This window comes from Pelodiscus sinensis, chromosome 2 (assembly GCF_052426305.1).
Source record: "Pelodiscus sinensis isolate ZL-2025 chromosome 2, ASM5242630v1, whole genome shotgun sequence".
Lineage (NCBI taxonomy): Eukaryota > Metazoa > Chordata > Testudines > Trionychidae > Pelodiscus > Pelodiscus sinensis.
In genome coordinates, this window is record NC_143053.1 from 69,365,366 (window position 1) to 69,387,384 (window position 22,019).

At 43.5% G+C, this 22,019-nt stretch overlaps 1 protein-coding gene across 1 annotated transcript in view; it reads left to right on the plus strand.

Moving 5' to 3' along the window:
• Positions 1-14,717, plus strand: part of PXDNL (peroxidasin like) — a 109,052-nt gene extending 94,335 nt beyond the window's left edge. The window contains 6 exon segments of the mRNA XM_089776000.1: positions 2,810-2,935; positions 4,621-4,657; positions 4,659-4,779; positions 14,162-14,223; positions 14,225-14,622; positions 14,624-14,717. Of these exon segments, the coding sequence (XP_089632126.1) occupies positions 2,810-2,935; positions 4,621-4,657; positions 4,659-4,779; positions 14,162-14,223; positions 14,225-14,622; positions 14,624-14,717 (838 nt within the window).
• Positions 14,718-22,019: the final 7,302 nt, after the last annotated feature.

Consider the following 22,019-nt stretch of genomic DNA (forward strand, 5'->3'; position numbering starts at 1 on the left):
TCCACCAGCACCTCCCCATAAGAACAGTCCATAAAGGGACAATCTCTCCTAAAATGGCCCTCTTGGCCACACTCAAAGCATACATTCCTAGGAGGTGTTGGAACCTTCGGGGCCCTCTCCTCGCTCCTTTGTTCTCTCTGCTCGTCCTCATTCACGGGGCGGGGTGTCAACCCCCAGCCCAAGCCGGCCCTCTGGCTAGGTATAGGTCGACCCGGGGAGCCGCTTCTTGACTCACCCCTGCCTCGGGGTTGCAGAGCCCTTGGTTCCCTTTCCGGACCGCCCTTCAGTGTCTTACCCCCTGTCTCTTTTTCTCCCTTCTGCGGCCATATAATCCTCCATTAAGTTTACTGCATCTGCTAGAGCTTCAGGGCGGTGGCGCCGCACCCACCTTTGCGCTCCCGCAGGGAGGATCTGTACAAACTGTTCAAGGATGATTGCTTCTGCTACCTGGGCCCCTGAACGCTTGTCTGGTTCGAGCCAGCGCCAGCCCAGGTCCCTCAGCTTCTGGGCCACGGCCTTAGGGCGGGCTCCCGGGGAAAATTGCTCCACCCTAAACCTCTGGCGATAGGTCTCAGGATTGATACCTGTCTGGTCGAGAATGGCCTCTTTAACTTTATAATAGTTAAGAGCCTCTCGGTCCGGAAGCCCTCGATACACCGCCTGGGCTGGGCCGGAGAGGTAAGGGGCAAGCAGTGTGGCCCAATACTCCTCTGGCCAACGGGCCGCTGTAGCTACGCACTTGAACATGACTAAAAAAGCCTCGGGGTCGTCCCCAGGTCCCATCTTGGCCAGGCGCACCGGCAGCTGGGGGAAATCCGTCTCTTCCCCCGGCCCGCCCGTGGCCACGGGGCCTCCTAGGTTTTCTCGCACGGCCCATTTCTGAAACCACCGGTCCTGTTGGGCCTGCTGTTGTTCCATTAATTCGCGGACCAACTGCTGTTGCTGTTCTTGCTGTTGGGCGGCCAATTGTTGCAGTAGTTGAGTTTGTTGTTGCTGATTTGGGCGCTGCTGCTCCGCCAACCAGTCTAGCAATTGCTTTGCCTCCATTTCCCCTTTCTGCACGATCTATCACTCGCGCTCCCCTGTGCCGGGATGGGGGATCATACCCACATTCTCCACCATCTGTCACGGGGGAACCACCCCCCGCCCATCTAGCCCCGTAGGAATCTGGGATAAGGGAGCCCCCGTTCAGTTCACGGAGGGGCTCCCCGCTACCCCTGACCCCTTTTCTCTTGGCCTATAGGACATAGTAGGGTTCTCTTATAACAGAGTCGAGCCCCGATATGACCAGGACCCTGCTACTTAAACCTGGGGCCTCCTCCCCCTTCGAGGTCCCCGTCTCGGGGCTCCCTCTAGTCCAGCTCTCACCAGTCCGGGGACACCGTCCAGGTCGGGGCGTCACTCCCGTGGTCTCTCGTCGCCCGGTTGCCCTTCTGTGGCCTGGGGTCTGGTCAGTCCCGGCTCGGGCTCTCTGCCGCAGTTCTCAGCACGCACCCTCTTGTCTGGGGGGGAGGGTAGGGAGGCGCTGTCTGGGTCCTCCGCTTGCCCGCTGCCTCCACAGTCCGTCGGCCCCTCCCTGTGGCCTCCGCCCCTCCTCAGAGTCCTCCACCACCGTTTCCCGCTTGCGGGTGTGTTTCCCCCTTTCAGGTGTGCCAGGGCCGCATTTAAAAGCGGCTCCCGGCTTGCTGCACATGCAGCCAGCGCTTCCCCGGCTCTTCACTCGCCGTGCAAGCTGCCTGCCCACCTGGACAGGCGGTGCGAGTGACGGGGCCGGCCCGTCACACATGTATTATCCCACATAACATTTTCTGTGCTCTCATTTATATCCAAAGCATCTTGTAGCTTTTTCAAAAATGCACCTCTGTGGTGGGTAGATTGCTTCCCTGAGCAACCCATAATTCCCCTGAGTAGATATTTGCTCCCAAGAAAGCATCACTAAATTTAACTGTCATTGTGACTAATTTACATGAGTTAATAACCTCAACAGATAGCACTATCACTGTTCTCGTGGCTTTTACTAGGGAATGAGGGTAATTGGAAAAAACAGTGAGATGATGGGAATTGACACTCTTCCTTATTTTTCTTGGGGTTTTGTAGTGTTCTAAGCCTTGTTTGGGAAGGAAAGGTTTCTACAAGTCCTGGTTAGTTTATCATATACCCTTCTGCTTGCTTCCAGAGGCTTCATTTTTATGATGCTAGCTTCCTTTTTCAAATATAATTGTGTAGTGTTGCTCCATGGTGAGGCTCCTTCAATATTGCCAATCCGCTTTACTCTGACAGAAGAGTGAGAGCTTTTGAACATGTGGTTCTTGTTTGATGATGAGTGCTGAGTGGTTTGGTCCCAAAGTGCATTGTTCCTTCATAAACTATGTTTATGGTTTCTTAACAATTGGGATTTGGGGATCTCAGACCACTTCCTTTTATGATGATTGTTGAAAACTCAGTGTACTTTGTCCTTATGACCCTTTCACTGAGAATCAATTCCTATTATAATGGTTGGCGGTGGGGGCAGTTACCTTCTAAGAGTTGAAGTGAAACTTATTTCTCAAAGGTCAATGCTAACAGGATCTGAACCAGTGATCTGAAGGTGAAAAGTTTCTGTCTCTCTTTACCAACTCTGACCATGCCAACTGGGATTATTGAATGGAAGATAATTGCCTATTCTGTGCAATGACTAATATAAATGTCAGGATTTACAGCTTTTTTGTTCTTCTAACACTTGCCACTTTAAAAATGCCAAATGTTACTAAGTGCTCTTTGTATCATATACATCCGAACTTTAAAAATGAGACATTTTTTTCAAACTAAGGATTTTTTTTTCCTGCAGTAACTCTGGTAGACAAGCCGGTGATAACTTTGTTGAATTACCCATTCTAGATGCCATCCAAAAGGTTGACAGTGCAATTAACTCCACCAGAGGAAATTTGTTTTCACGGTTAAGAATTTATTTTATCATTGTCCGCCAAAATTGGTCACATTTTTATTTTGCTTAAGTTGATCTATTTTTAAATGATAAAAATACTAGACACACAAGCTTGGTGATGTAATAGCTTTTATTGGATCAACTTCTGTTGGTGAAATAGACACACTTTTGAGCTCTGTGTTAGCTGAAAAACTTGTCTCTCTCATCAACAGAAGTTGATCCAATGAAAGATATTACTTCATTGACCTGATCTCTCTAATATCCTGGCATTAAAACAGCTTCAACAACATTACATTAAAATATATACTGTAATGAAGTTATCAAAACATATTTTCACTTGTAGCAAGAGCATGTTTTTTAGTAGCAGTCAGTGACACATCTTTTTAGTATTTCACCTTTTGGGGCCCATTTCTATCACCGTGGCTTTCTATCAGCAGTCATCTGCCATCTGACTACTTTTTGTGGCTTAGGGTGGAAGGGGTTAGCTCAGTGATTTGAGCATGTGCCTGCTAAGCTCCATTTGAGGGGGGCCATTTCGGGATCTGGGGCAGATCTGTCAGGGATGGTACTTGGTCCTACTATGAGGGCAGAGGACTGGACTCGATGACCTCTCATGGTCCTTCCAGTTCTATGATGTAGGGTATATCTCCATATATTATATTACTAACCTAGCCAGGAACTCTGTAGCCAATGCTTTGGGAACAGGAGGAAAAAACCAAACAGAACATCCATCAAAATGTAGCTTTGCCCTTTATCCTTCCCTACAGAACAGGAACAAAGTGTTTGGGCTCTTAAGTTCCTGTGATTCCTCCACAGCACAATGTAGAGAGGAGCAAAGTTGCAGAGAAAGCAGTTAAGTTATTAGAGGCTGTCACTACTGCAATACAATACAGAAAAAAGGATTCAAAGTGCTAATTCAAATGCTTTCCTTCCTCTGTTAGCCTTAGGCTTTTCTGTGTGTGTGTGAAATCACTGCCTTATGACTCTTTCTGTGAACAGACAGTAACTATATTATATTTCTTTGACATTTTGGTGAAGAAGATAAAGACAAAAATAGGTTGTTGAAACATAGATGGACACAGATGCTCCTTTTTTCTTGTTAGCCATAAAGTTCAGGTCAGTTCAGTCTAACCTTTGAATTTTATGGCAGCCTTCAGCCATTCATGGGTGAATAGTAAGCTACCCCTTTATTTGGAGAGGCTAGTAATTGACACAATTTTCTTTCCAAATGCTTTTTTTTTCTTTTACCCAAAGGGAAATTAGACAACCAGAAAGGAAGTGAGGAGAAGGTAGAATGTTCTACCTTCAAAATACCATAAATGTCTCTTTATGACTGGTGTCTCTTTATAGCTGGAGTAGAGTCTGATGGTCAGATGTGCAATAATATTTTCTGTGATATCCAAGTTTAGAGGGTCAAACACATTGCCTTTATGGAGCGTTAATGCTCCATGTTGGACTTTGGCTCTATCACATGTGAAAAACGCCCATATTAGGGGAGACAATTTACGTATTTTATTGCATGTAGGTTTCTATGCAACCTCAGTTTAACACTGTGTTCTTGAGGCAGGCTAACTTCTTTGCAATTATTTTTAGATGTTGAGTGTCTACAAAGAAACTCTAATCTCATTTCTGCTCAGAAATTAGTTTTATTATCTAGATTTCAATAGAATTTCGATAGATCTTTTTCATTTTTTCAGGCATCCATGCACTCCAAATGATCTGTTGGCTCATTTCCCACTATCTATGGGACGCTTTCACTATAGAGATTGCAAGAGCAGGAGATTTTTTTGAGAAAACACTTCAGCTGGTACTGGAGCATGTTAAACAGGGTCTGAAAGTTGATTTGGATGGAATAGGTGAGTATCAATAAAAGCTAGTATCTTTTCAGTGTGTAATGTATTGTTGTATCTCACCAGTGACCTGCAATAACATCTTACATTTATTGTGGATTTCATCCAGAAGGAACTCAAGATCACAAAAGCATTAATATATAGTGTATTGTATCGAGGGTTTATGCATAGCACAGTGCACCTAGAGCTGGGAAATAGCTATTCCAATCTATTCCAGCACTGCTGCACAACTTAGGTTGAGAAGTGAAAAGCCATTTATCTAGCTGAAACTATTCGGTGATTTTGGATACAAAAAATTATTAGAGCTGTAAATATACTGTGACACTGGACTTAACACTTCTATTGTTTTGAAAAGTGCTTTAGTTCCCACAAAAAATCAGGGCCTTTATTTTGCTCTTCTGAAAGATGCCTTCTCTGCAGGCACAGTTTTCCTTCATATCCAGGGGCTTTGGTTCAGAGTTCACTTACAGGGAAAGGTGACATTTACTGACTTTCTACACAATGCTCATGATTCAATAGAGAATAGCATGAGCAGAGGAAACATCTTTCAGATGAGAAATTATAAGAACAAAGAAACATTCCTACCCAACTTTTGCATTAATGTGTTTACAGTGATTGGAACAAATGGTATTCTTTGTATTCTCATACCTATATTTCTTTGTCTGCTGGTACTTTTTCTAATCCTCTTTTATATTGTCAAGTATTTTCTAGTATGAGTTTTTGTTTTTCTTCAGAATTCCATTTCTTTCTCTTTAATGGCAGTTGCATTCTTCTCTCTATAATATTCACTCGCATTTACTTATTTCATATTATTAAATCCATCTTGTCTCCTCAGTGAAGGAATGTGACCACTATAATGTTACTACATAGTATATTTATTTTAAAAAATCTATTATTACATAAAGCTCTTCCATATAATATTTCAGCTCATTGCAATATCAGAAATCAACAATAATATAAATAATAACTAAGGCCACGTGCTTGTCACAGTTGTCCCAGATGGCATAGATTCCGTTATTTTTCACAACTTCCATGAAATTCCACAGCTGCAGTGGCCACTGTGGCTGACCCCCAAGGCCATTTGAACAGCTGGCCACAGGGCTAACTCCTCAGGCAGCCCAGGGGCCAGCCACACTGAGCTTCTGGAGAAGCCCCCAGTCAGCCATTCAGGGTGTGTCTACAATACACCTCTCTGTCGACAGAGAGATGTTGATTAGGCTCGTCGAAATTGCTAATGAAGGAAAATACAATCCTTTTTCAAAAGACCCTGTAAGCCTCATTCTATGAGGGATAAGGGATCTTTTGAAAAAGAGTTGTATTTTTGAAAGATCTGCATCTAGATTGCCGTGTGTTTTTTTTTTCGAAAAAGCTCTGTTTTGAAAAAAAGCAGCAGCCTTGTTTATGCTAATGAAGCACAAAATATTAAAATCCCCGCTTCATTAGAAATTTCGATGTGCCTAATCTACATCTCTCTGTTGACAGAGAGGTGTAGTCTACACACACCCCATGATGGCCCTGCAGTAAGCTGCACCAGCCACTGCTGGAGAGGCCCTTGCAGGCAGGCACATCAGCCATGGCTTGGCAGCCTTGGGCAGCTGGCTTGGGGACCCTTAGGCAGCTGAAGCAATAGCTCTCAGGTGGCCATGGGAGGCAGCTGCAGCATGGCCCCCGGGCAGTCACACCAACCGCTGCTTGGTGGCCCTGGACAGCTGGTCCTAGTGTGGCTGGAGAAGCATTTGGCACTGCTTTCCTTGTAGCCCCACCATAATAGCAGCCGGAGCGGCTGGACCCAAAGGGCCTCCAGTGTAGGGGAACCTGAGGAAGCTAAGATTTAGTCAGGGGTGTTTATAATTAATGTTCACATGCTGTAATTTTTTGTTTATTGCCTTTGACTTGTCATGACTTTTACTAAAAATAGCTGTGACCAGTGTATCCTGTAAGCTGTGCACTTGGGTGGCTATTCAGGAGAGATTCAGCTACCACCCACCTGGTTAGCAGAATGTCCACAGCTAGCAGCAGCCAGCAGCATGTATTTGTACAGGTGGTACACATCTGCACATGACTCAGAGAACATAAAAATTTATTCCACACACAGATGGAAAGAGTTAGAGGGAACATTGGTGGTGACTACGTTTTAGCATTATTTATGACACAATATCACAGACTAACAAAAATTGTTTATTCCTCCAAAAAGAGGCAGAGAATGAATCTTACAGATTCCAGATTCTGTCTTTGGGTTTGTAAACTCAAGTGTGTCCAAAATTGGTTGTTTCCAATTTTATGCACTGCTGGTTAAAAAATCCAAAATTGTTCATGGAGATATCGCCGTGTTTTTATTGCTTGTGTGCGGTACCTATGATATAGCTGTCTTTATGTTCTTCACAATCTGTACCCAAAGGAAAATCCTATGCTCAAAGAGCCCCTTTGCCTAATTGAATTAAGATGATCCAAAATCCAAAGCATTTATAAAACAGATTCCTCTTAGAATACTTTAGATGCATTTCTCTACGTTTTATTTTCAATATTTTGTATGCCTCTTGAAATCTGATGGTATGCATAATGTAAAATTTGAACTACATAACTATTCACAGTAACACAAACAAATTAGAACTAGAATTTAGGAAGTATGAGATATCACAGTATCCCCAGAGTTTTGTTCATGCCACCAAATTTCTTTCCGTCATAAAACTCTAGAAAAACGCTACTTGTCTCCCAGTGTTTGAATGAGAGCCCAACCAGGAGCGACGCTAAAAATTTAGAGCTGAAATTTGAACAAAGTAACAGATATTGCTATTTATATAGCATATAACTGATGATATTTTGAAATAACAAAATGCGCGTCTACACAGCAAGCCATTATTTTGAAATAATTTGGAGATGGAAGACTTCTTACTCCAACTCTTGTAACTCTCATTTCATGAGGAGTAAGGGATGTTGAAGAAAGAGTCTTCTTCCTTCAACTTCCTGCTGTGTAGACAGTGCCAAAAACCAAATTAAGCTATTTTGACTTCAGCTATGCAATTGATGTAGCAGAAGTTGAGTAGCTTAATTTGCGTTTTGCTCTGCAATAGAGACATGCCCTAAAAGGGCAAAACATTCACATTTATTTTCAGCTGTATATTCAGCCTTACATTATCTTCACTGAAATGGATAAAGCCCATACCAAGAGGAAAATGGAAATAAGATGATAACCCAGAGGATGATCAGTGGAGTCAATGAGCAGGGATTCATACTATCTGAAAGTATATAGATTTTGTTTTGAATTTCATTTTACAAATGGTTCTTTAGAGTATAACATTGACAGATGCACTTGCTCAAATATATCTTCCCATACAAATCCCCCATGATTGGCTTTGCTTAGTAGCTAAGGCTTTGTCTACAGTTCTTAGTTTAAAGCACAGCCGTGGCCATGCTTTAACACGTCAATGTCGTCACTGGGAGAAAGCTTTCCCGGTGCTGTAGGAAATCACAAGGGGAGTAGCTAACAGTGCTGGGAGCCTGACTCTGACACTTTACAATAGCTGTAGCTTGCTGCACCTAGGGCAGGAAGGTGTTTTTTCACACCCCCGAGCGAGTATGTTACAACTCAGTAAATTGGCTGTGTAGACAAGATCTATATGAGGGCCAGGGGGAGATAAGGTAGCAACACAGCTCCTCCTTGGCTACTGCTCTAGTCCTTTGTCTACAATCTGTGTTGTGACCCTTCTGTACAAGCCAGGGTTTAGATGTTTGTGATAACTGTATCCACATATTTTCTGACATTCCCTTAGCCCATTGGGGGTAGCATGGACCTGGTACAGAGCTCATCCCCACTTTGTGCAGGGAAGATGCATCCCCCTGATTGAAGCTCTCCACAGTGTTTTTTCCTTCACCATGCAAGGAAACTTACAAAAGGAGGTTTTAGGTGAATTTCATCCATATGGAACTGAGTAGAAAAATACTCACCTTAGGGTACATTAAACGTTCCGTGAATTTTATCACTTGGACTCACCGTGAGTACTGAAGAACACTTGGAAGTCATTGTAACAAATCAAGGTGTTTTGTGAATAATGTAAAAGGTGATAAAACTACATCTGGGTGGCAGAATACATGAGGGAGCTGGCATGTGTTTAATGAGGCAGTTGTTCTCTCTGCTAAGAGCTTGTTCTAGTCCAAGAAATGCAGAAACATGATAGCTACTGCAAATACTTGACTAATGGAATCCTTTTAGGAAACTTGTAATCTGCTTCTCCCTGTAAATAATGATGCCTCTTGTTTCCGGTATTTGATTTGCTCACCCAAAACCCATTTTCTGTTCTCTCTACTTCAGTTTGGTTTTTTTCTTTGGACATTGAGTATGGTTGTGCCTGGAATTCCTTATGAAGAATGAGTGAAAGAAGTGTTATATGCAACATTCCTTTTCAGCTCTTACATGGCTAAAATGGTATGTTCTTTTTTCACAGTAATTGTTACAGGGCTAACTGCCCTCTTTCCTGATTTCTTTTAGCATACCCAGGTCTTGAACTCTCTTACAATGCTGGTATCATAACCAGTGTTCCCGCTAAGATGTGGGGGCAGCACAGCATCACAGGTGATTAATCAGCCATAACCAGTCAGAGGCTCAGGACTCCATGCAGGGAGCTGATTGACTGGACGGGGCTAATTAATTCACCTGTGAAGCTAAGCTACCCCACAGTCTAGGGGAACACTGGCCATAACTACACTGCCCTGTTAAAGTGCTGCTGTGTCTGTGATTTAAATGTAGATGTATAGACAAAGCATCTCACCTTTATACATCTTAGAATTCAATTCTGGACTCATAGGATATGTCTAGACTACATGCCCCTGCCGACAGAGGCATGTAAATTAGACTACCCGACATAGTCAATGAAGCGGGGATTTAAATATCCCCGCTTCATTAAAATAAACATGGCTGCCGTGCTGTGCCAACTCAGCTGATCGTCGACACAGCGTGGCAGTCAAGATGCAGATCGGTCGACAGGGAATGCCTTTGTCAACTGCTCCCTTATGCCTCGTGAAACGGGGTTTACATGAGCAGTCGACAAAGGCGTTCCCTGTCGACCAATCTGTGTCTTGACTGCCGCGCTGTGCCAATGATCAGCTGAGCAGGCACAGCATGGCGGCCATTTTTATTTTAATGAAGCAGGGGATATTTAAATCCCCGCTTCATTGACTATGTTGGGTAGTCTAATTTACATGCCTCTGTCAGCAGAGGCATGTAGTCTAGACATGCCCTTAGACTACAGTCTCGGTAGCACAGGTTGTTTGTGCCAACCATTATTACTGAGTAGGCCTAACTAGATACCTGCATTTTTTCCCTTCAGGGGTCTGTGTCCAGTGATTTAGAGGCTAACAAACAGCTTTCTTATGGTTATCACCTAATGCAGCCAAGCATTAGAAACAATTATTTCGAAGTCACAAATAGCCTACCTACTTATTTAGTCTCATATTATCGTTCACTATAAATTAACTTAGATGGGCTCCCCATTTGAGTTACAGAAAGAAACAACGTGATCCCTTTTGGAAATCTATCAAAATTGAGTAAAGTCTTAGTTTGTCTCTGAAAGCATGCCCCCATAGACTATTGTCTATTATCTGACATTCCAACACACCATCTTAGAAAACCATTCCATAAGTCTCTTTTTGGGATATAGATCAACATCCACCACTCATCACCTCACCATTCATCTTTCACATAATAGTTGGTGTGTTTTCAGAATGTCTGTGAAACAATTAGAAAGAGAGAGACTGGAAATAGATATATAAGCATGTCATTTCTAAAACACTGGTTCATATGCACCTCAGGTTTGTACAGAATGAACACCATTAGAACCTGTCAGTTCTTCTCATTGACTTGGTGTTTTCTGGTGGGCATATATCCACATCAAACAAGCCACAGTTATAGCTGGCACTAGGTGGCTCTCTTGTTTGTAACCTCAGAGAATAGCTTCAAGTTCAAGATGATATTGGCAGGCTAGATTTGCTTTAGAACCCAGTAGGTCTAATAGGTCTAACAACCAAGCTGTAGATGGTCAGGTCAGATATGTCATTGAGATGATGAAGAGTTTACATGATCTCTTCACCTGTAAGTACTTTCATTGTAAGTACTGTGACAGGCTGCGGTCTAAGCCAGAGCTCTGCCACTACAGTCTGGCTGAAAAGGGCAATTGAAACCAGCGGAGTAAGCCCGTGCCTGAAGGGCTAATGGGAACCAGTTGTGGGCCTCATTAGACAGAGGGCTGGATAAGACTGCCAGAGAGGCAGTTGTGGGGGAAGTGGAAGGGGAGGAGCCAGAGAGTGGCTGAGTGTGCTCCCCAGCCTGCTAGAGAGGCTAGCAGACTTTGCTGTGGGAATAGAGCTCTGTAAATAGAAAGTGGTGGGAAATTGGCATGGACAATAAAAGGCACAGGTGATTGCACAAGAAAGGGTCTCCAGTTGATATGTGACTGAAGAAGGGATCCCAGGGCAAGGGGCCTGAGCGAGACTTTGCCTCAGCACCTCAAAGTCTATGGTTTTGTATCCCTTTGATACGGTTACATTTGTATGGTGTCATCCATGTTCAAGTTTCCAGCTCCCCTTGGGTGGAGACTCTTATTTCTTTCCCTTCTGACCAAGGTATTTTTAGGCTTCACAGTTCCCTGCCTTTACTGTGTTATTCCCAGCAGAGGCAAGCTGCCCAAGCATTTCCTGCTGGCTTTCTCTTCATAGACTGACACCAGTGATTGTCAACCATTTTAAGTTACCACGCAGTTCTTTTTATGCAAGCCTATTTTATTCTTATGATAAAAGTACTACAGAGGATACATATAAAAATCATAAAAGAACCTACATGCATATCATCCTAAACAAACGAGTCCTTCCAAACATCACCCAGTGGCTACGTCTAGACTGGCATGATTTTCCGGAAATGCTTTTAACAGAAAAGTTTTCTGTTAAAAGCATTTTTGGAAAAGAGCATCTAGATTGGCACAGATGCTTTTCCACAAAAGCACTTTTTGCGGAAAAGCGTCCGTGGCCAATCTAGATTCGCACTTTAATCAGTTTAGGGTCTTTGAGCCAGAGTTTCCAGAAGCAAGTAATTACTAGACAATGGGTTTGCCTCTTCATGGCATAGCTTCAAAAGGATAGATTTGAAGTGGGTTATTTACGTTGGCTTATCCCTAGTTATTTACTAGTATATCCACCTGACAGACAATGTTCCGGTAAGTCCTTTGAAGTTCCTACTACCTTCCAAAGATTACATTATTCACTCTCCTAGAGAAATTACATATCTATAGTGCCACCACAAACACATACACAATTACATTTGTAATAAAATGGACCCTGAAAGTATTAAACCTTATTAAATATGGTTTTATTTAATTCAGTAAAGTTCATTTAGGATATCAGTCCTAGACAGTAAAAAAAATGAGTGGCCAATTTTGCAACAGTTTGGGCAACAGTGTGTGTGCCTTGGAGGATGCCATCTTAGGAATGGTATAGATTTCTGAAATATGGCATTAAGTAATGGTAATTGTCATTCCAAAGCCTAGAAATCCCACTGATGAAGCGGGAAGTTATAGGCCATTTTCTCTACAATGCACAACCTATACACTTCTTGAAAATATCATCCTCAAAAGAATATGCCCTTTTCCTGAGCCTGTCAGACAGGCATGCTTCTGGCCAAAATGTAGTTGTTACACATTCTGGCACACATAACTCACATTGAGGCTAGCTGTCCAAAAATCTAAAGACTGGTGCAGTATTTGATTACCTATTATCTGTGTATGATGCTGTATGGATTGACTTTTTCTGGTGCAGAAACTTGCAAAACTTATACCTTACTACCAAGCATTTCACTAGCTGTGGTCCATGCTGAGTCACAGACACCTATGGATGTTCCTGGGTAATAAGACCAGTTCACCATGGACCATAAAGAACTGGCTGTCACAATGCTTTGTAGTCACACCAACCCTTTTTAATATCTTAATTAATGCCTAACTTAACAAACTAAGTTAAATTCAAAGTAAAGTTTTTCTCTCCACATGGTTCTGATAGTCTTAGGGTGTGACTAAACTACACCCCTCTGTCAGCAGAGGGATGTAAATTAGACACATCGAAAGTGGAAATGAAGCGGGAGTTTAAATATCCCGCACTTCATTTGCATAATGGAAGCTGCCGCTTTTTTTCAAAATGGGGCTTTTCAAAAAAACCCAACAGTTTAGACGGGGCATTTTCGACAGAGCTCTAGAGTACTATTTTCAGTAGTGGAAATATTATAAATGACTGAAAGAATATTCTGATTTATGCAGGATACTTTTGTGTGGTTTATGGAACTGGAGAAATTAGAGATGAAGAAGATATAAAAGCTCCTACTAGTATTCTATTCCATGCCAATCCCAGATTGATTCCTACAGCATACTTTCAAGGGCTTTATTCAGGTCACATTTCAGATCATCCACTTTTTCCCCTGACAGTGTCTTAATAGGCTAGTATATTTAAAACTGTTTCCTAATATCTAGCATATGTGTTCCCTTTCCCAATTTCTTCCTATCAGTTTACTCTCATCCCCTGGTGCATTCTTCCTTTTTTATGTTTCTAGCTTCCAAATACTTACAGACAGTTCTAATATTCCCCCACTCTTTGTTTGGCTAAGCTATTACATTTCTTTTAATCTTTCTTCATAAATCAGTCCCGTCAGCCCTTTAAATATGGTCAGTTGTTCTTCTCTGAATTGTCTCCAGTTTATCTAAAACTTTCTGTCATTCATGTTCAAGAACTGAATGCAGTATTCCAGGTCTGAGTTTATCAAGGTTTATTATCTCCTTAGTCTATGACACAACGTCTCTGCTTTAAAAACAACAAAAAATTTTTTTGCTCTCATGTTGCATTACTAGCTCAAATTCAATTTTCACTATCACTTAGTCCTCTTTCAGCATTACTGCCTTCCAAGTATCTGCCTCCCATTGATAAGACTTCTCTCCCCCTCTTCCCTCAACTTCTAGCTATATTGGCTTACATTTTCCATTTTAAATATCAGTTGGTTGTTGCCTGCCCATTTTTCAAACCTATTTTTACAGTTTCTGTATATTTATTTTTTAGCCCTCTCTGGCATTCATATCACCTCCCACTTTAGCTGTTGTTGCTATCACTTCAGTGTTTCTTCCACAGCTAACCCTGCCTCTGTTTAAGTCACTAGCACATTTGCCATTAACTTTTCCAGGAGCAGGATCAGACTCACAGTCTATCAGAAATGTAGTAAGGTCTTTATCACAACAAACACTTTATGATAAGGAGACTTTTATCCAGGTATAACACTATTATTACTATTGACCTTAAGAATCTTACATGGTTTCCTACACTTCTCTTTTATATGAGATCAATTAATTTCTTCAAATGTGTGTTGCAGAGTTTCACTACAATGACCTGGTTTCCCCACGCTACCTCAGTCTAATTGTACATCTCTCTGGAGATGTACAACGCTCATGGGTGTTTCCCAAACAGCTCTGACATCTGTTTCCATGAAAGGTACAGATGCTACGATGGAACATGCAACAATCTCATGCACCCAGTGTGGGGCACCTCATTGACTGCTTTTGAGTGGATCCTTGAAACTGTGTATAAAAATGGGTTTAACTTACCCAGCAGAGTCAGTCTTGATCCTTTGTATAATGGCTATCCTCTTCCGCTACTAAGGCTTATCTCAACAGAAATGATTGGCACAGAGGTCATAACTCCTGATGATAGGTACAGTCACATGCAGTGGGGCCAGTTTTTAGACCATGATTTGGATCAGACAGTGCCTGCATTAAGTATGTCTTGTTTTTCTGATGGACAGTCTTGTAGCTCAGCATGTGCTAATGATCCACCCCATCACTATTTCTGAGAATGATCCCTGAATGAAAAATTCGAAATGCATATTCTTTGTTTGGCCAAGCCCAGTTTGTAGTAGTGGTATAACCTGACTGACCCCAGAGTTTGTCATTCTCCCCCCGCTGACCCCAGAGTTTGTCATTCTCAGTCCTATCTATCTCTCTCTCACTCTGTTTCCTTCCTTCTTTCCTCACCTCTAAACACACTGCAAGAATCATTTATAGCTCTTTACATGAGTTCCTTTCCATCATCTCAATCTTGGATCCCTTCCCCTTCCCCTGCCAGTTTGGCTTCCACCCTTTCTGCGCCACCAAAACTTCTCATACAAGATTTCTAGCAAGCTTTGCTTGACCTAATCTGGAGATCTCTATCCCTATCCTCCTTGATTTTTAGCTGTGGTTGACAATGTTAATCATAGCTTCTTTCTCAGCATCTTATCATTGTTTTTTATATATATATATGTGTGTATATATATATATATATATATATATAGCCGTGGTCCCCTTGCGGGGGGGGGGGAGCGCCGGCCCCGGGCGCGCGGCGCTTGCAGGGGGGAGGGGGAAGCGCCGGCCCCAGCCCCGGGCGCGCAGCGCTTGCAGGGGGGAGGGGGAAGCACCGGCCCCGGGCACGCGGCGCTTGCTATGGGGGTGACCCGGCCCCGGGCAAGCGGCTATGGGGGGGGCCACCCCCGGGCGCGCAAGTGTCCCCGCCCCCTGGTGCCCGGCGGGTGAACGGCCACGCCCCCTGGTGCCCGACAACCTCAAAAGGTTGGGGACCACTGATATATAGTCTTCTACTGCTTCCCCTTCTTCTGTAATAATTTTTTCAATGTCTTTTTGCTGACTTCTATAATCTCCCTTTTACTGTGGAGTCTTGCAGAGCTCTGTTTTGGCTCCTGCTGTGTCTTCTAATTTGTATGCCCATTTTCTGTGGGTGATCTCACCTGCTCACATACTGCCACTATCTGTACAGTGATGACAACAGAGCTATCTTTCTACTCTTTTCTTAATGCTCCTCACCCATTCCAGAATCTCACCTAGTTTATCTCACATCTGGTTCTGATGTGTGGTCATCAACTTACATTTAATATGGACCAAAAAAAGCTCCTTATCTATCCTCTGAAATCTCCACTTTCTTCACTTAGGGTGTGTCTAGACTACATGCGTCCGTCGACGGAGGCATGTAGATTAGCCAGATCGGCAGAGGGAAATGAAGCCGCGATTAAAATAATCGCGGCTTCATTTAAATTTAAATGGCTGCCCCGCTCTGCCGATCAGCTGTTTGTCGGCAGATCGGGGCAGTCTGGACGCGCCGCGTCGACAAAGAAGCCTTTCTTGATCGGCACAGGTATGCCTCGTGAAACCAGGTTTACCTGTGCCGATCAAGAAAGGCTTCTTTGTCGGCGCGGCGCGTCCAGACTGCCCCGATCTGCCGACAAACAGCTGATCGGCAGAGTGGGGCAGCCATTTAAATTTAAATGAAGCCGTGATTATTTTAATCGCGGCTTCATTTCCCTCTGCCGATCTGGCTAATCTACATGCCTCCGTCGACGGAGGCATGTAGTTTAGACGTACCCTTACTGTCAAACATACCATTATTTCATCCATCCAGGCTATATCCAGATGTTACAGCTGCTGCTTCTGTAATCTCTCTAGAATATGTTCTTTTCTTTTCCAAAAACTCTAGTCTATACTCTCCTCCTTTCACTCCTAGATTACTATAACTTTCTCCTCTTAGTCTTCCCTAACACAGACATCACCCCCTGATCATACTCCCTGCCTATCAATATGATTCCATCACCTTCTTTGAATCCCTGCACTGTCTATCATATCAGGTTCAAGCTACTTGTCTTTTCTTTAGGGTCTTACACATTTGTGTTCCACCCTTGCTTAAGTGTCAGTGTCTCTTTTATTATCACTTCTTCCTACCTTATCTGTTCTGCAGGTAATGTAGGCCTGGTTGCCTGGCTTATCTGTTTTTTCCATGACTGTTTCCACACTAATTCCATGCTGAACTCTTCAAATGAGGAATCCTCTTCCTAAGCTAGTTCACAAGGAAACCGGTCTGATCACTCTAATTGCTCCTCAGAACCAGCATCTGTTAACAAGAAGTAGTTGGATGGTAATGATTTTCTCTCATTTTTTACTTAAGCTAGATTCAATCTGTTGACTCAAGGTGACTGGCTCTCTATCCTTTTGCTTATGTTTATGGAGAAATACAGAGATTTGATTTACATTTTTTATGAAGGCTTTGAGCATTTCCAAGAAAATGTATGTAGCCCTTCTTACTAGAATAAAGTCTCACTACCTGTACATAGCTCTGATTCAGCTAGTGCGTTAAAAATAGCAGTGTAGCTCTCTACCTTGAATGCAGCCCCACTTGAAGCACTAATCCTAGTGTGTATTCAGGTGGTGGGACAGGCTAGATGTCCTGAATACACACTACACTGCTGCTATTAGCAAGCTAGCTTGATCAGTGCTACTGCAGGCATGTCTCCTCAAGCTTGAATTTAGACGCCCAGTTCTGGTGTTGTGTGAGGGGACGTACGAGCCTCACATCAATGAACCAAGGTTAAAGAGCAGCCTTGGGCCTTGAAGGCCCTGCACAGTCACTCCTTCTCGGCAAGTTCACATTGGAGGTGGGGTTCAACAGGGAGCAACTGAGCTCAATCTGGGCAGGTAGAGCAGAGGAGCAGTCATGCACTATGAGCTCCTGCAGAGAAGCTTCTGCAGCTCCACCAGGCTCCACTGCAAAGTTGCCACAAGCCCTTCACTCTACAAAGGCAAGGAACCACGAACCATGCCACTAGAGACCCTTCAGCCTTCAGTCAGAGAGAACTCCAGGGGGTTTGTCTACACTACCCTCCTAGTTTGAACTAGGAGGGTAATGTAGGCATACCGCACTTGCAAATGAAGCCCGGGATTTGAATTTCCCGGGCTTCATTTGCATAGCGGGGAGCCACCATTTTTAAATCCCCGCTGGTTCGAACCCCGTGCAGCGTGGCTACACGGGGCTCGAACTAGGTAGTTCGGACTAGGGTGCCTATTCCGAACTACCGGTACACCTCGTTTCACGAGGAGTAACGGTAGTTCGGAATAGGAACCTAGTCCGAACTACCTAGTTCGAGCCCCGTGTAGCTGCACTGCACGGGGTTCAAACCAGCGGGGATTTAAAAATGGCGGCTCCCCGCTTATGCAAATGACGCCTGGGAAATTCAAATCCCGGGCTTCATTAGCAAGTGCGGTATGCCTACATTACCCCGCTAGTTTGAACTAGCGGGGTAGTGTAGAAATACCCAAGGGGATTCCAGAAACCTGTAGTAAAAGCCGAACCAAAGCTGGGGCTCAGGAATAGGTATATGGGCATCCACTCTAGGTCAAATATTGGAACTGTTGTTCAGCGAGGCCTGGGTCAGAACCTGGTGGAGCAGGGTGGGTCTGGATTCCCCTGCTCTCAATCATGGACTCTCGCCATTGGGTCTTTCTCTCAGATTTGGCCCTCTATCCGCTCACATATTGCCATGCCTAAAACGGTAGAAGCTGCTAATCATGGTATGTATAGGTGATTGACACCTTGTCTCCAGATTAACAGGACGTGTTTCTGACCCTTTCACAGTTCTGCTCACAGGTTCCATAAAAGGGCCCAGATTCAGCTTTTAGCAGTGTATTTATTTTTCATGAACAAAATATTCAAATGCCATGAGAATCAATACTATGCATGTATTCCCTACTGGGCAAACAAAATGTACTCAGAATATTCATATTGAATATGTAAGTAATTTGTTTTATTGCAATTGGAATGTAAAATAGCATAATCATGCACAAAAATATATACCACTTGCTTTTTATGTAGCACTGAACACATCATTGGTTTCAAAGTGCAGAAAACTGTATAAAACAAAAATAATTATCTTTACTGATAAAAATGCAACAGTAAACAAGAAAGCTTTAAGACATGACTTAAAAGCAGATAAGGCTTTTTGGTTTGCAGTTTGAGATAAGCCGTTCATTCCAAACAGTAGAAAGACCATTGGCAGAGAAATATGTCTCTCAGGGTACGTCTACACTGCATCCCTAGTTTAAACTAGGGATGCAAATGGAGACAACTGAAGTAGTTAATGAAGCGGGGATTTAAATATCTCGCGCTCCATTAACATGATCTCGCCGGCGCGCTAGTTTGAATCACAGCTGATTCGAACCAGGAAGTGTGCGCCGGGACGCGTTAGTTCGGACTAAAGCCCTTAGTCCGAACTAACGCGTCCCGGCGCGCACTTCCTGGTTCGAATCAGCTGTGATTCGAACTAGCGCGCTGGCGAGATCATGTTAATGGAGCGCGGGATATTTAAATCCCCGCTTCATTAACTACTTCGGTTGTCTCCATTTGCATCCCTAGTTCGAACTAGGGATGCAGTGTAGACGTACCCTCAGTGATTCTGTGACTAAAAATTTGAAACTTAAAATAGTGACAATTTGGAACATATTAATCTGATTGAAATGTGCCTACATGTCAGAAATACACTGGGCAGGTCAAAACCAAAATATAAACTTATACTTTTGTTGAGCAGCCAGTGTCAGGATGCTAACATATGCACATAGTGGTTGCAAGATTCAGAATCCTAAGATAGCAGACTTCTGAGCAAGATGAAGGCAGCACACTCACCTTTTCCAGTAAAGGAGACTGAAGAAGATTAGATCATCTGAGAATCACCTGCTAAGAGCAAAGTCAGTCAACATATAGCAACAACAGGCCCATTTTGTGTGGCTCTTGAAAATGGAACTGGGGCTGCAAAATTCAGATGCATAATTTGATCAATTCAGTGATCAGAAGTGGAGTTTTCATTAAGACTCATTTTTATAACTTGATCTATTGATTTTCATTTTCACACGCTGACATTCAGAAACATTTACATGGAAGTCCATTAAATTTGCATGGGGAAATGGTGTCAGTTTTAGCAGCAAGTACGATTTGTATAACTCCCTCAGCAAACTTTCAGCCCAAAAGGTGTTTGCCAATTATTACATGTTTATCCCCAATAAAATTTGTATTTTTTAGTAATCCGTAATCATTTTATCTTTTGTTCTCTAGCTTACTCTTAGTTTTGTAGCTTAAGAAAAATCCTGAAGAGTCAGTTATCTGATTGAGTTATGGTTTTTAAACAGTGTGTATCCCCATACTAGTCTCCTCACTTGAACTGGATACAAAATGGTAACCCTTATTAATATTCTGATCTCGAACAAATACCTTGATGCTAGAAATCCTTACAGCTTTGCTATTAAGCTGATTCAGAACAGATTTTACAGTCATTATTTTGCATAAAGAACACTACTTTCCTCTGGTCTCATTTCTTGGGACCAATACAGACTCAGTGCTCTGCAGTGCTTCCCAGAGGAGAAAGGGGTGGGTTGTTATGAGTCACTGAAGAGTGATTCTCTCCAACTAGGTATATTATCGATGGAATCTGTGGAATCCTTCCAGTCTTCAATGAGAAACATAGTAATAATAGAGGGGTAAGAGCATAAATGCATTGAGATGGGTGAATTGAGGGCAGGATAGGGAAACAAAAGGATCCTCAAAGACAGAAAAATGAAGCTTGAGGGAAGAAAAAACGTCATGTAAATATATAATATTGTTCTGCTCGTGTGCTGTGACAGTAGAGATTTGTTTTTCTTAGGCAGATGAACATGATGAAAATTGAGTCCAGAAATTGGCTTTGTTACAGAAAACTGACTCACTAACAGTCGTAAGTAAACAAGTCCTTTAACACAGAAAATTTTACAAATAGAAATATTATAATATATCTATAGGAATGGAAGATTAACCTCAGGCTGCCTAACAAAGAAGAGTATCTATCAGGCATGTTATCCCTAGAAGTACATTTGTGAGAAGTGGGAGTTGAAATATGTGTCCAGCCCACTGCCCCTCCCTTAGCTGGCTTTGCTCCAGCCACACTGCCACAGGGCTGCAGCTCTGCTGGCTTGGTCTCAGGTGCAGCTGGCTGGCTGGGGTTCCCTCAGGATCGAGCTCTCTAGCCGCTGTGGCCCCGCTTCTGCCCCACCTGGCTGGGGTTCCCCAGAGACGGGGCTCGCCAGCTGCCTGTGACCCTGCTGCTGCCCCACGCAGTTCTCCTGCTGACCCACCCCAATGGGGCTCCCTGCTGCCATACTCCCAGCACCGGGGCTCTCTGGCCCGGCAACATCCGTGCTTCAGAAGGACTATGGATGTTCCCAGACCAGAGAGCCACAGGTTTAGGAGGTTTAACCCGTACAAATAAAAATAATAATGAGTCTCAGATTTCTCTATTGCTGTTCTTCTTTGCATCAAGATCAATAGCAGATAGTTGATACCTTTATTTTGCTGATTTTGATTTCTAGAAATCCACATTGACTTTTTTTAGGAACTCTTTAGAAATATATTCACTTTGACTGGGACATAGAAAGTCTCCTGCATAAATTCTATACCTGATCATTTGGCAACAACTTTGCTCATGTTTTTATTATCTGTGTTAATGAACAATATTAATCATTACATTTCAGTGTTCCCAATTCCTTTATAGGATTTCATATAATAAAAAAAATCAAAGCCCAGAGAGTTTCATTAAAATAATCAGTCAGGTTGAAACTAAAGATTAAGGGGGGAATTGGCTTTCCAGTTTTACAGACTAGAAATATTATGTCTTTGATCTGGATACAAAACGGTTACCCTTATTATATTCAGAAGTAGATTTCAGTTCTGCTATGAGTTCTATGTAAGCAGACTCTTGAACCTGTGCACAGGACTGCCACAAGGCTCATTTTTATAAAATGTCTCCATCACAGGCCTGATCTTTGAGAAATGGCCCTGCATGTGTAATGTTTAGTATTTGTAATAATGTAGGTGCAAATTAGATTACCAGAACTTTAAAAAGTAAAACCATTTAAATTTGAACTACAGGCAGTCCCCGAGTTACGCGGATCCGACTTATGTCAGATCCGCAGTTACGAACGGGGCCCTCTTCCTGGTCTCCAGCAGACCAGGGAGAGGAAGCAAAGCGGCAGAGCACGCGGGCAGCGGACAGCCCAGACGCCTCTGGGCTGTCCGCTGACCCGCGTGCTCCGCGGCTTTGCTCTGCTTTGCTCCCCGTCCCCCTGGTCTGCAGACCAGGGGGACGGGGAGCAAAGCAGGGCAAAGCCACGGAGCCCGAGGGCAGCAGGACAGCCACGGCACGTCTGGGCTGTCCCACTGCCCCCGTGCTCCGCAGCTTTGCTCCGGACGCCTGTGGTACAGCGGCTGGGGGGCTGCCGGTTGGTCCCGTAGCGCCGCTCTGGGCGCTACTGGACCAACCCGGCAGCACCCCAGCTGCTCTGCCCCAGGCGTCCCCAAGTCAGCGCTGCTGAAAATGACCAGTGGCTGACTAC